The sequence below is a fragment of the Rutidosis leptorrhynchoides genome, chromosome 4, assembly GCF_046630445.1.
Source record: "Rutidosis leptorrhynchoides isolate AG116_Rl617_1_P2 chromosome 4, CSIRO_AGI_Rlap_v1, whole genome shotgun sequence".
In the NCBI taxonomy this organism is placed as follows: Eukaryota; Viridiplantae; Streptophyta; class Magnoliopsida; order Asterales; family Asteraceae; genus Rutidosis; species Rutidosis leptorrhynchoides.
Window position 1 is genome coordinate 421,063,554 of NC_092336.1, and position 12,647 is coordinate 421,076,200.

At 31.4% G+C, this 12,647-nt stretch overlaps 2 protein-coding genes and 1 non-coding gene across 4 annotated transcripts; 1 reads left to right on the top strand and 2 right to left on the bottom strand.

Moving 5' to 3' along the window:
• Positions 1–6,886: 6,886 nt before the first annotated feature.
• On the bottom strand, positions 6,887–12,251 carry LOC139844222 (histone-lysine N-methyltransferase SUVR3). 2 transcript variants are annotated; one of them, XR_011757871.1, is made up of 4 exons: positions 11,593–12,251; positions 10,259–10,669; positions 8,529–8,912; positions 6,887–7,200 (listed from the first exon to the last, which is right to left on the bottom strand). XR_011757871.1 is itself a non-coding variant. In XM_071834444.1 (2 exons), the coding sequence occupies exons 1-2, from the start codon at positions 12,176–12,178 to the stop codon at positions 10,281–10,283; spliced, it is 975 nt and encodes a 324-aa protein (XP_071690545.1). In that variant the 5' UTR covers positions 12,179–12,251; the 3' UTR covers positions 10,027–10,280. The 2 variants fall into 2 exon arrangements, 1 of the variants encoding a protein (XP_071690545.1); XM_071834444.1 differs by lacking the exons at positions 6,887–7,200; positions 8,529–8,912 and having other exon boundaries at positions 10,027–10,669.
• LOC139842058 (LOB domain-containing protein 20-like) lies at positions 7,530–8,884 on the top strand. The gene is made up of 2 exons (XM_071832234.1): positions 7,530–7,895; positions 8,531–8,884. The coding sequence occupies exons 1-2, from the start codon at positions 7,530–7,532 to the stop codon at positions 8,882–8,884; spliced, it is 720 nt and encodes a 239-aa protein (XP_071688335.1).
• On the bottom strand, positions 10,785–10,891 carry LOC139846289 (small nucleolar RNA snoR103). The gene has a single exon (XR_011759015.1). It is a non-coding gene; the product is annotated as a small nucleolar RNA snoR103 (small nucleolar RNA).
• Positions 12,252–12,647: the final 396 nt, after the last annotated feature.

Genomic DNA, 12,647 nt, shown 5'->3' on the forward strand with positions numbered 1-12,647 from the left:
TCAAGGCAGATCACCTTATTTAATATTAGAGATCTTCATTTCCTTACTCGCCGAAGAATCAAATCTTTTAGATTTCGAAGATTTTTTTTAAATCCCTTGAATTCCGGAATTCAACCAAGACAACGTCAAAAGTTAAGCCGCACTTTATTTTCTAAAATTCAACCGTGACTACATCACCGGTTAAGACGAACCTGCATTTATTCATTTCACACCTTTGTGATAGCTTCATTCGTACTCTTTGAATAATCAAATTATTTTATCCTTATCATTAAATAGTAATAAGGCTCTAATTTCCAACTCATATGAGTCATGAAAACATACTTATTGTCAGCCATGACCATCCCAATCAAATTTCGGGACGAAATTTCTTTAACGGGTAGGTACTGTGACGACCCGAAAATTTTTGACCAAATTTAAACTTGATCTTTATATGATTTAAAAACGATAAGCAAAGTCTGTAAAGTTGAGTCTCAAAATATTTGAACTGTTTTAATATATTCGTTTAACCTTTGACTATTCCCGACGATTCACGAACATTTATTTGTAAATAAACATGTATATACATATTATATAGATATAGATATAAGTATTTGTATAATAAATTGAATTAATAAAGTACACTTAAGCAATTGGAATTAAAAATATAAAATAATAAATAGAATAATTAAGTGACTAATTGAAATTAGATATGTATAAATATATATATATATATATATATATATATATATATATATATATATATATATATATATATATATATATATATATATAAGTATCTAATACTTAAAATGGGTTATTACATAAATTATATAAATATTAGATAATATATAATCAATAACACGTAATACTTATTTAGAGTTAAAAATTAAATGGTTACATATTAATTATTATATGTAAATATTATTACCTTTACTATTAAAAGTCATAATTTTTATCATTAATAATATTATTACTATCATAATTATTATTATAATTATCATTATTCATTATTATTAATGTAATTATTATCAATATCATTCTTAGTATTATCATGGTATTATTATGAATATTATTATTATCTATATTAACAGTATTATTATATTATTATTATTAATATTTCTGTATTATTATTATTAATAAGATAATTATTATTAATATTAAAAAAAAAATCAAAAAGGCAAATAATTGCACTAGCTGTTAGAAGCCCCCATCGATTTTTCTCCTTGATTGACTGTAATCTGTTGAGGAATCAATTAACATCAGGATACTAACAAAATCTGTTTCATGTCCTTGTCCACTTTTAATTTTTTATTTTTTTCTTCATTATCCTGATTAAATACGGTACAATTGAATCGATATAAAACAAACTGGTAACTCAATGTGTTAAGTAGAATCAATTATTTTCCATTACCTCTATCAACTACAATTACTAATTAACTGCTTTATTTGAAGAATTATATTGAATTTTTATAAATAAATAAAAAGCTCCCTGCTCTGCTCTTGAACTCAACAATCAAAATCCAGATTTTGTAATGTTTTTCAAAATGTGTTAAAGCAGAGTTGTTAGTATCAATTCCTTCAAACTATCTGTAAAATCTTGAGTCTCAATTCCTCAAATTGAATCTTAATTTCTGAGTCAACGTTTTAAATTGAAAAACTCAACAATTGTTCTTCATCAAAATTCGAACTTGTTTTGAGGTCTTCAGTTAAATTGACGATTTATAAAGTTTTTAGGAGTAATTTGAAACACAATTTATTTTATAAACTTTGTCTATAATGTTCTCAAAATCAAAAATCAAAGATCCTTCTTTTGTTCATTATAGCGACTAAAAAAAGGGCTGTTGATATATACATTTTTTTTCTCGTTTACTTATAATACAAATAATTGATTAGTAACTGGTTATAATTGATTGAAGTATTTGAAATCGTTGTTGTGAAGATTGGAAAACCAGTTTTGGGGTCGATTAGTTTCTAGTGAAGAAGGAAAAGAAACTAGAAACAGATAGAGATAGGATATATATATATATATATATTTCGGGTATCATATGAGAAAACAAAAAATAGACGGATGGTGGGGAGTATTGGAGGTGAGCGGGAGGTCACCGGTTCGAGCCCGGGCTAGGGTGATATTTTTTTTACAGCCTATTTATTAAGGTAGTACTTTAAATCATTCATTATTATTATCAATATATTTATTATTATGAATATTACATTATTATTGTTATTACTAGGATTATTGTTATTGTTGTTATTATTATTATTGTTATTATAAGTATTATTATTGTTATTATTAGTATCATAATAAGTATTATTATTACTATATGTATTATTAATGTATTTATAAATCTTGTCATTTAAGTATTAATTATCATTATTATTAATATGATTATAGTTATAAATAAGAATATTATTGTTATTATCATTGTTTTTATTATAATTGTTTTAATGACTAATATATGTATTATCACGAGAACATAAATACTATGATTAATATTAGTATTAGTATCACTTTTAGAACTATTATTATTATCATTAGTAACATAAGTATTATTATAAATATTATCATTACTATTATTAATATAATCAATAGTATTATTATTAAACTTATTATCATTATTATCATTCTTACTAAAATTATTATTTTGTTATCACTAAAACTATCAATATTATCATAAATGGATACTTTTATATAAAAATACATTACGCTATAATTTTATTATTAAAAAGATATTAGTTACGCTATATCAATCAATATATAAATATATACTAAATCTTAATGTACAGTTTTTATTATTAATGATAAGTAATAGTTATATAAAACATATAAACTAAATATATTAAATTTATCTAAATAACATATAGTATAACAAATATATTATTAATAACAAAATATATATATATATATATATATATATATATATATATATATATATATATATATATATATATATATATATATATATATATAATTGCTCAATTACGATTATATGTTTTAATATATATATGAATAATATAGGTTCGTGAATCCGAGGCCAACCCTGCATTGTTCAATATAGTCATATGTATTTTTACTACAAAATACATTAGGTGAGTTCATTTGATTCCCTTTTACTCTTTACATTTTTGGGACTGAGAATACATGCGCTGTTTTTATAACTGTTTCCTAAATGCTTTTGAGATATATTTTTGAACTGAGAATACATGAACTACTTTTATAAATGATTGACGAAATAGACACAAATATTCAAAACTACATTCTATGATAGAATTATTTGGATTCAGATGTTCGATTTAGTAGTTAACGGAGAGATGATTTTGCATTGCATACGCATTAGCTCCCGTTTTAACTACCATCGGCGGGATGATTTTGCATTGCACGCACGCACTAGCCCCCGATGTATTGTATTGTATTATAGTCGACTTTGTAGTTGATAACAGAGGGATGATTTTGCATTGCGTAAGCATTAGCCCCCGTTTCAGCTACCCTCGGAGGGATGATTTTGCATTGCGTACGCATTAGCCCCCGTTGTAAGAATTATATTGTATTAACTACCATGATGAGATGATTTTGTCATTGCACTACGCATTAGCTACCGTTGGTGAGTTGTTTGAAAGGTTTCAGTTTTCTTCATATGAATGATTTTACAGCAGGAATAGACCTGCACAGATTGTTTTCTAATTATGAGTATCTTGTGGTCTATTATATTATTGAAAATGATTGATTATGAAAAACTAATGAACTCACCAACCTTTTGGTTGACACTTGAAAGCATGTTTATTCTCAGGTATGAAAGAAATCTTCCGCTGTGCATTTGCTCATTTTAGAGATATTACTTGGAGTCATTCATGACATATTTCAAAAGACGTTGCATTCGAGTCGTTGAGTTCATCAAGAATATTATTAAGTCAATTATAGTTGGATATATTATGAAATGATATGTATGCCGTCAACTTTCAATGTAATGAAAGTTTGTCTTTTAAAAACGAATGCAATGTTTGTAAAATGTATCATATAGAGGTCAAGTACCTCATGATGTAACCAATTGTAATATATCCGTCCAGATGGATTGGGACGGGTTGTTAGAGTGGTCCCAGTGGCTTTTTTATTGTTGGACTCTATGTTTTATTGATTGTACGTTGTACATTAAGAGGAGTATTGTTTTAGCCATGATAGGGAGTGTTTAGTTATGAGTTAGTTATAGGATATTGGTGTTGATGTGGCGCTGATGTGGAAGGTTAAGAGGATGAATAATTTAGTTACCATAGGGAGTGGCCTAAAGTTAAAAGTCAAATTTGCAAGTTATAATTGCGCTAGTGCCGTTCAATTCCGTCAATGGTGGCCACCTCATCTGACGCATTCTTTCTTACGCCCGGGTTAGTACCATTCTAATTTTGTAAAATTCAAACCTTTCATTTCACCTACTTCCTCCTTCCAGTTACACATACTAATTTCACACACTGATACATACATATGATGATGGTGCAACGGAATTTACTAAATCTTGTTATTCAATCTCATTCACTTTCTAATATGATGTCAATTACTTCAATCAACAGCATCAATGAGCCGTCGTCACACTGTTGCCGGATCCCTTACGTCACCGTCAACGGCAAGGTCAACTCCAGAAATGTGTTGTATTATAGACGCCAAAAACAGTCATCCTGTTAATTTGTGTAACCGAATTCGAGTTTATGCTAAATCTAAGGTATATTTCATTAATTGTTTTTAATCAATTTACGATTTATAACTTTACTAGTGAAATGACCCGTAGAAACACTGGTTTGTTTAAACGAAACAGTTTAATGATATGTTTTACGTATTAAGTGAATGTAAATGTTAAAGTCATTTAGTTTATTGCCCCGTGGAATCACGAATTACGACTAAGAAACTTGTCGTTGATTTTATAAACATAAAGTTCGCTCAAAGTTGAATATTTATATTTATATTTTTATTTTTAATAATAATAATAATTATTAATAATAATAAATGTCTTTTAAATTTTTTTAGAAAAATAAAATTACAATTTATGAGAGATTAATATTTCCTTTTATAAAAGATTTTGTATTATTTTTTAAATTAAATTAATAATTATGACATCATCATTATAAAACTTAAGCTTAATGATGACATTATCATTTTAGAGGTTTATTAGACTATATAGATATATTGCTTGATAGCATCGGGCAAGCTTATTATTTTTTTTAACAGCAAAAGATAACTAGCAAAAGGTTATGTTGCGCCCATGTCAGGAATAGAATTTTTTTTTTTTTACAGAATATATTTGCCAGTTTTATTCATCCCTTGTAGGGGTGGTCAGTATTTGGTTTGAAACCGTGGAACCCGAAAATCAAACAGAAACCAAACCGGAAAAAAATCAAACCGAATTTGAAAAACGGTTTTCGGATCGAGTCAAACCGAAACCGAATTTGAATTCAGTTTTCGGTTCGGTTTTCGGTTTTAAAAATTCTGAATTCGGTTTAACCGAAAACCGAATTCAAAACCGAATTCAAAATTTTTAAATATTTAATTTCTATATTTATGTTTTAATGTCATTATAATTTGGGATTCAATCAATAAAATATGTTCTCAGCCATATGACAATTTGATAGCTCACATTATAATTATGTTACTCAAATTATTATATTTTTTTTCTTAATAACAGAAGCAGTAAACGTCATAATTAAACTATAAATATTAATAAATCATCGAATTCTTTATAATTTAATAGTACGTCATTGTTTTAGGATATAAATAACTAAGACAACAGTGATGCCACAATTAAACTACCATCGTTCTCAGTTTTTTCTTAATATTCGGTTTTAACCGAAAACCGAACCGAATCCGAATTCGGATTCGGTTTTCGGTTCGGTTCGGTTTTAACTTTGAATTCGGTTTTCGGTTTTGCCCAAAAAAATTTCAAAACCGAATACACCGAACCGAATAAATCGAACAAACCGAAAACCGAACCGATGAACACCCCTAATCCCTTGAATGTGGAGACAAGTTCAAATAACAATAGAAATCCCTTAAAATTCCAATTATATACTCTGTTTTTGGAGATATACAATTAAATATGACAACGACTTAAATGGTGTGTTTGGATGAAACTAATTAGAGATGGAGCTTATAGCTGGAGCTGGAGCTTATGGGCTAGAGCTGGAGTTGGAGCTAGAGCTTATTTTTAAAACTGGTAGCTGGAGCTTATTATTTTTTATAAGTGTTTGGTAAACTAGCTCGAACTTATTTTCCAGTTCATAAGCTCTACTTTTTTTTTTCATAAGCTACTAGAAGTAACTTATTTTTTAAGAGCTTATGATTTTCATAAGTTCCACTTTTTATGTCTACCAAACAAAACTTATGAGTTGAAACTTATTAAAATCATAAGCTCAAGCTTCAATAAGTTCTCATAAGCTTCAAGAAGCTGTGTGCCAAACACACACAAGATTCTAAGTAATCATTAATTAAAATAATTAATTAAATACAGAATAAAATAGACAATCCATTCATATCTATTAAATTCAATTAAAAGTTAAATTAGACATTCTTTCTAGAAATTTATAGTTACACCTAGCCGAAAAACGGGTAGCCCTAAAACAAGATCAAAGCTTCATCTGAACTCTAAATTTCCAGATTTTGCTCTCATTTAAAGAGAGAAAGGAGAAGAAATTGAGAAAAGTTTGACCCAAATGAAGAGTGCAAAATTTTTGGTGCTGACGTATAGCTAATTTATTTAGTTGTTAATGTCATTGTTAGTAGCGATTGCCCTTTTAAGATGTTTTATGATTATAATAAAGTAATTTTAGTTTGTCATAAAAAGCAAACTCGGGAGGAGGTTTAGTATATAAGGATAATAAGAAGAAATGATGATTAAAACAGCTTGGACACACAATATAAAGTACTCTCAAATTCAGAACTATAAAAGTTGATGTTTTTCTTCATGACACACTTTTAACATATTCGAAGAAGTACAACAAAACTCATGACTTCTATGTGTAATGTAAAAAACGAGTATACGTTTTTACCTTCTCAAAATTGTGCTGCATTTCATGACTTACTCAGGTTTAAATTAGGTATGGTTGGTAGCTTTCCTACACGCCACACAGGAAGCATAAATCTTGTGTCATCTCATGTGAGATAACCATGAAGCATGCACAAAGAAACCAACACAATCTTCCTTCTACATATACGTATATGATATACGTATATTTTATTTTAATGACCTAAAAAGGTGGGGCGAAAAAGGTGAATTAGATCTAAAGCACCATTAGTACAAGGACATTCAACTTCTAAGTAAATGCAACCCAATATCACAATCTTTTATATCTTTTTAGAGACCAAAAATACAATATAAAATGCCTAAATGAACGTATCCATGGAATATAATAATAGAAGTTTACTAATTTCATCTCACAACAAAAACTCTACCCAACCTTTTCACGACATTTATGTGTTCCCTTCCCTACCATCACTAATATAACTACATCCCCTAATCTCTCTTAAGTATCTCTCTAAACTCACTCACACATTCATCACCCACTGTCGTTTTAGCATGGCTGACTCATCCGACAGTCGGCGGAAGGGAACCGGAGTCGGAAAGCGGGTCAGTGGGTCATTTGATGCTGCAGCATCAGATTCTGGTTCTATTCCCAACCCACCTTGTGGAGCGTGTAAATTCTTAAGGAGAAAGTGTGTCAATGGGTGCATATTTGCACCCTACTTTGGGTCTGACCAGGGTGCAGCCCGGTTTGCTGCAGTGCACAAGGTGTTTGGAGCCAGCAATGTGTCAAAACTACTGACTCATATACCAGTTAACCGACGACAACATGCAGTCGTGACTATATCTTACGAAGCACAGGCTAGGTTATCTGACCCAGTTTATGGTTGTGTATCAACTGTCCTGGCTTTGCAACAACAGGTACAGTAATGGATAGTACCAATGAAATTAAGGGTGGCAAAACAGAAGGGTCAAACAGGTGTCGTGACAAGTCAAACACATGGGTCAGATTAACCCAAACAGGTGTTGTAACAGGTCAAAACAAAAAAAAACATGGGTCATATTGACCCAATACCTCTATGGGTATGTTAGACACACAACTCAAGGAAGCCAAGGTTTATGCTCTCTAAAAGTTGAAAAACTTCTAGCCTTGTTTGGTTCACAATGATTTTGAACGTGTATTAAAAGGATACGCTCTGAAAATTAAGCTACTTGAAGTATCTTTTATAAGTAATTTGAATTTCTAAACCCTAAAATTACCTAAATACCCCTTTTATGTTATTACGCCAACTACTTTGCTAAACTCTGTAGATACATATTAGCTTCAACTTCCAGCTAGTTTTGTGAACACAGCCTTTTATTTTCAATTTGCATTTTCTCCTTTTGACCCGTTACTACTTTAACCATAAACAGAATCTACCCACTTTCAAGTAAAAGGGTTAAAATTGACATCTTTGCATGCAATTCAAGAATTCTGATTGGGCTGAACTTACACGGTTATACCACAAAAACAAATTAATTATTTTAATTATGAAATATTATATGCATACTCACAGGTAGCAGCATTGCAAACAGAGCTAGCAATAGTACAGAACCAGCTGATAAGCAACAAGCTTCTAGTCGCAAACGCACTTCAGAGTTCACAACAAGTGGATCCAATGCACCACCTTTCGCTGCTGCAGCCCGCATATTCAAATGCATCATCTGCTTCAAATAACAACATGCTTAACATGAACAGTTATGATTCTGGTTTAAATAATCTTGCAGATGATCATCACAGTGCTACACTTTCACATCAGAGTTTTAATCCTCTGCAACTTTGTCAGCCATGTAATGATGATGAAGATGATGATGAGGAAGAGAGTGGGGACCCACTAGCCTTTGCCAATCAGATGCTTCAATCAAGATGATGATTATCATAGTTTCTGATTAAACAAGCTGCAGGAACTTCGTACAATTAATAAGATGATCTTGCGTCATGCTGTGATATGATCATACTTAAAGAAACAACATACAGATAAAATGGTCAATGTGGCCTATATAATAAATGATACTAACAGAATTGTTTACGTTGTGCATTTACATATTTATAAAATTAAAAAGAAAAAGTCCCTTTTTAGTATCAACAAGAATCTCTAGTTTAACGTGGTATTCAATTTTCACCTACTAATTTTGCAACTTGACAAATGTTGTTGACTTCGATAAGAAATGTTCGTATGTGGTTAAAATTATAGTCGAATACATAATGTTCTTATAGCTTGAAAAATATGTTGATAAACCAAAAGAGGATAAATGGAGCAAGGTTGCAAAAATCGCTACTCGGTAGTAATCGGATTGGACTATTTATACATACATTTAAATAATAAATCTTCAAAATTATATGTGTATATTGACGAGAAATCCAAAACCATTAAAATAAACGTTAAAATATTTGTCTAGATCCATATTTATAACTGTGATGATTCATTTTCAAATCACATACAACGCACACGCTCACTTATCCTTGTTGGCTTAGTATAAGGTCTTTAGGCATTGTGATTACTTTAGCTTGTCATTTGTATGTGAGTATTAAACACACTTCCTCCCATTTCACTCATTGTAATTGTGACTATAATCTTGCTTTCAATACACATTTAGATTTGCAATTCGATTTAATTTCTTTTGTTGTGGAATACATTGCTTATCTAGTGTTTCTACGAATAAATCCTAAAAATACGTATCAATTGGTAGTTTCTACTATTCAATCCCTAGAAATACATAATCAATGGATTCCACGACAAAGAATGAAATCGGAGTGCAAATCTAAATTTGTATTGAAAACAAAATTGTAATCACGATTAAAATAAATAAAATGAGAGTAAATGTGTTCAACACACACATACAAATGACAAGCTAAAGTAATCACAATGGCTAAACACTTTCTTTAAATTAAAACAAAGTAAAGCTAAGCGATCATGTACATTGCACATGATATAGAAAATGAATGATGACAATAATATTCATTTGTTAGAAGGCCCAAATTCTAATTTAAAATTCATACTAAAATGTTGACCAATATTGACTTTGACTTATTTTGACTGACTAAATCCGATTTTGACCCAATGAACATTTTTGACCAATTAATTACACGAATTATGAAAAATCAGCTCAGCCACTTCCTATACATGAGTACTCGGCATTAATTAAAGAGCTTTACAACATTAAAATAGAGACCGCGTGTGTAAATTAAGTTGAATATTCCAACAATAAGTGTAAATTAATAAGCTTATTAAGAAAGCCTTAACCTCCTAGCTGCAATATACGCAATCATGTATGTTCAGAAGACATGATTCCAGAGCAACAACTGCTACCACAAAAACACTTTGAGCCATTAGGATTCAAACCAGCATCCCCATAACTAAAATTAAGCTCTTCGTCTTTTAATATATCCCGGGATGCAAAAAAACAAACACGAGGTAACAAAGAACCTAAACTCCTTACAAGTACGGTTGACAAATTCCCACCATCACAAGAATGGTTGATGAACCTTGCAACGTTACCAATTCTTGTAGCATCAATATTAATTCTCATACATGCATTTCCAGATGGAAGATGTTCCCTAACAACTAGAAGAGCTGATGTATGTTTTCCGGCAGAAGCACGTTTATCGTACATTAGTTGACGTTTTCTTGCTTCTGTTGTGGTTAACATTTCACCTGTCGAACACAAAAACAGAAATTTACTTAACAACTTAAGACGACCATAAAACCATTCTCCCCTATACAGGGAAAATAATAGACAAACTGAATTTCAACAAACATATAACACGCGCGATGTATGTAGGTCCTTTGTGGAGATCTTTTGCTTCGTGAAATCCCCACCTAAAGCCAACATGATTGATTTTTGTCCATATTTACAGCAAGCAGCACATACTTAAGTGGCCTGCCAAGAATTAGGACAGTTTACAATAAACACGCCCGCTTAATAAAAGGTATAATGTCCACTAAGTAAAAGTTTCACGTTCGAGATCCGCCATCGGTGGTCTACCAAGAATCAAGACAATAGGGAAACATTCCTAGCACAGGAAAAATAGAATGTGACGAAACACCAAATAAACGGAAAACAATTCAAAGCTTCTAAACGCATCGGTTGATCTGAATCTGGTGATGCATTTAACTTCGAGTTTGTATGGTTTTGAGGGTTATGAACTTCTGCAACCTAGGCTGGATGAAGGTATGGGCTTCCAACCAATAAGAGACTTTGAAAGTCGGTTACGTACGGGGTTGCAATTGCAACAAAGTTAAATATGATGTCAGTTATAAATGATTGTGTTGACTATTTTGTGAACCTAGATAACCTAATAATAACACAACAAATGAAGCAGCATTGTCATCATCTCCATAAAAATCTGGATATTTTTTACGACTTTCTAACAGAGTAGTATGCAAGCTAACACAATTTGGGCTTCAACAAACATCAAGTACTCTTGTGAAGGAAAAAAAAACAAAATACTATGAAGTCAAAGTACCACATAATTATTATAATTAGTGTTCACAACAAAGTGTGAAAGATTAGCCACCACTTTGTTCTAACTGAAAAATTATATAATTTTACAAAGGCAATTTCACAAACACCTTACCTGCATACTCGCAAACTAATTCTCCACATTTAATGAACTCATCAGCATACAAACCCCAACCTTTCTTCTCACTTCTGACAATCTTTAACCTCAAAATCACACCTTTTTGACCCACCCGGTTCCCACACTCCATCCCACACCCACAACCCGACCCACATTCCCATTTCAACCCATTAACCTCCCGTCTAACACACACACATTCACATCCACATATCTCACCTTCACACAAGCATCCGTTTTCTACCTTCAGTGGAACAAGACTCGGGGACGGGTTGGGTCGGACGTCGAAAGCCGAACCCCATGGTTGTCGGGTCAGGTCGCCGGTTAGGGTTTGAGTAGAGGTGTAGGTGAAGTATGCGTACGGGTGATTGTCTGTAGTCGTGTTGATGAATGGAATTGGATGTTTTTCGTAGGTTCTAGAAGCATCGGATGATCGAACGGTGGTGATTGTCTTGGCGATCTTACTTAGGGTTTTGCAGGTTAATGAGATGGTGGATAATTCGGTTGGATTTAGGTATGGGAAGACGTAAACGGCGACGTTTGATAATTGGTTGATAAATGAAGGTTTTTTGTTTTTGTTGGTCATTGGGTCTAATATTAACCCTAATTTTGTTCAGTGCTAACATGAAAGATGGCGGCTTTATTTATTTGATGGTTGATGATTTACTGAAACCCTAGAATCGGCCAATGATGATGATGATAAAGGGTTGGTTGGGTCGGGTCTTTCTGTAAGACCCAAAATAATCGAGGGACCACATTATTAAGTTCATGGAAGTTTAGGGGCTGTTATGAGAAACTTTGAAATTTGGAGAGACTTGCATTGTCAATATAAGAAACATGTATTAAAAGCTAAAATTTGTTACCTTTATCTCATTTCTAAAATGTACAAAATACAGAATATAGATAGAGAGGGTAGTAACGGTTGAGAAAGCAAGAAGACGAAGATTTTTATTTTTTTGGAGAAATTGAAGCTAGATTGTTGGTGCATGATCAATTAAGGTGTTATACAATTGTTGGTGCATGATCAATTAAGGTGTTATACATCACAAAGGAAG

Bases quoted from the DNA above. Each gene is read 5' to 3' on its own strand.
- LOC139842058 (XM_071832234.1), top strand. From the start codon at position 7,530: ATGGCTGACTCATCCGACAGTCGGCGGAAGGGAACCGGAGTCGGAAAG. The intron at 7,896-8,530 runs GTACAGTAATGG...GCATACTCACAG, and splicing joins TCCTGGCTTTGCAACAACAG to GTAGCAGCATTGCAAACAGA.
- LOC139844222 (XM_071834444.1), bottom strand. From the start codon at position 12,178: ATGACCAACAAAAACAAAAAACCTTCATTTATCAACCAATTATCAAAC. The intron at 10,670-11,592 runs GTAAGGTGTTTG...TGTGTTCGACAG, and splicing joins ATTAGTTTGCGAGTATGCAG to GTGAAATGTTAACCACAACA.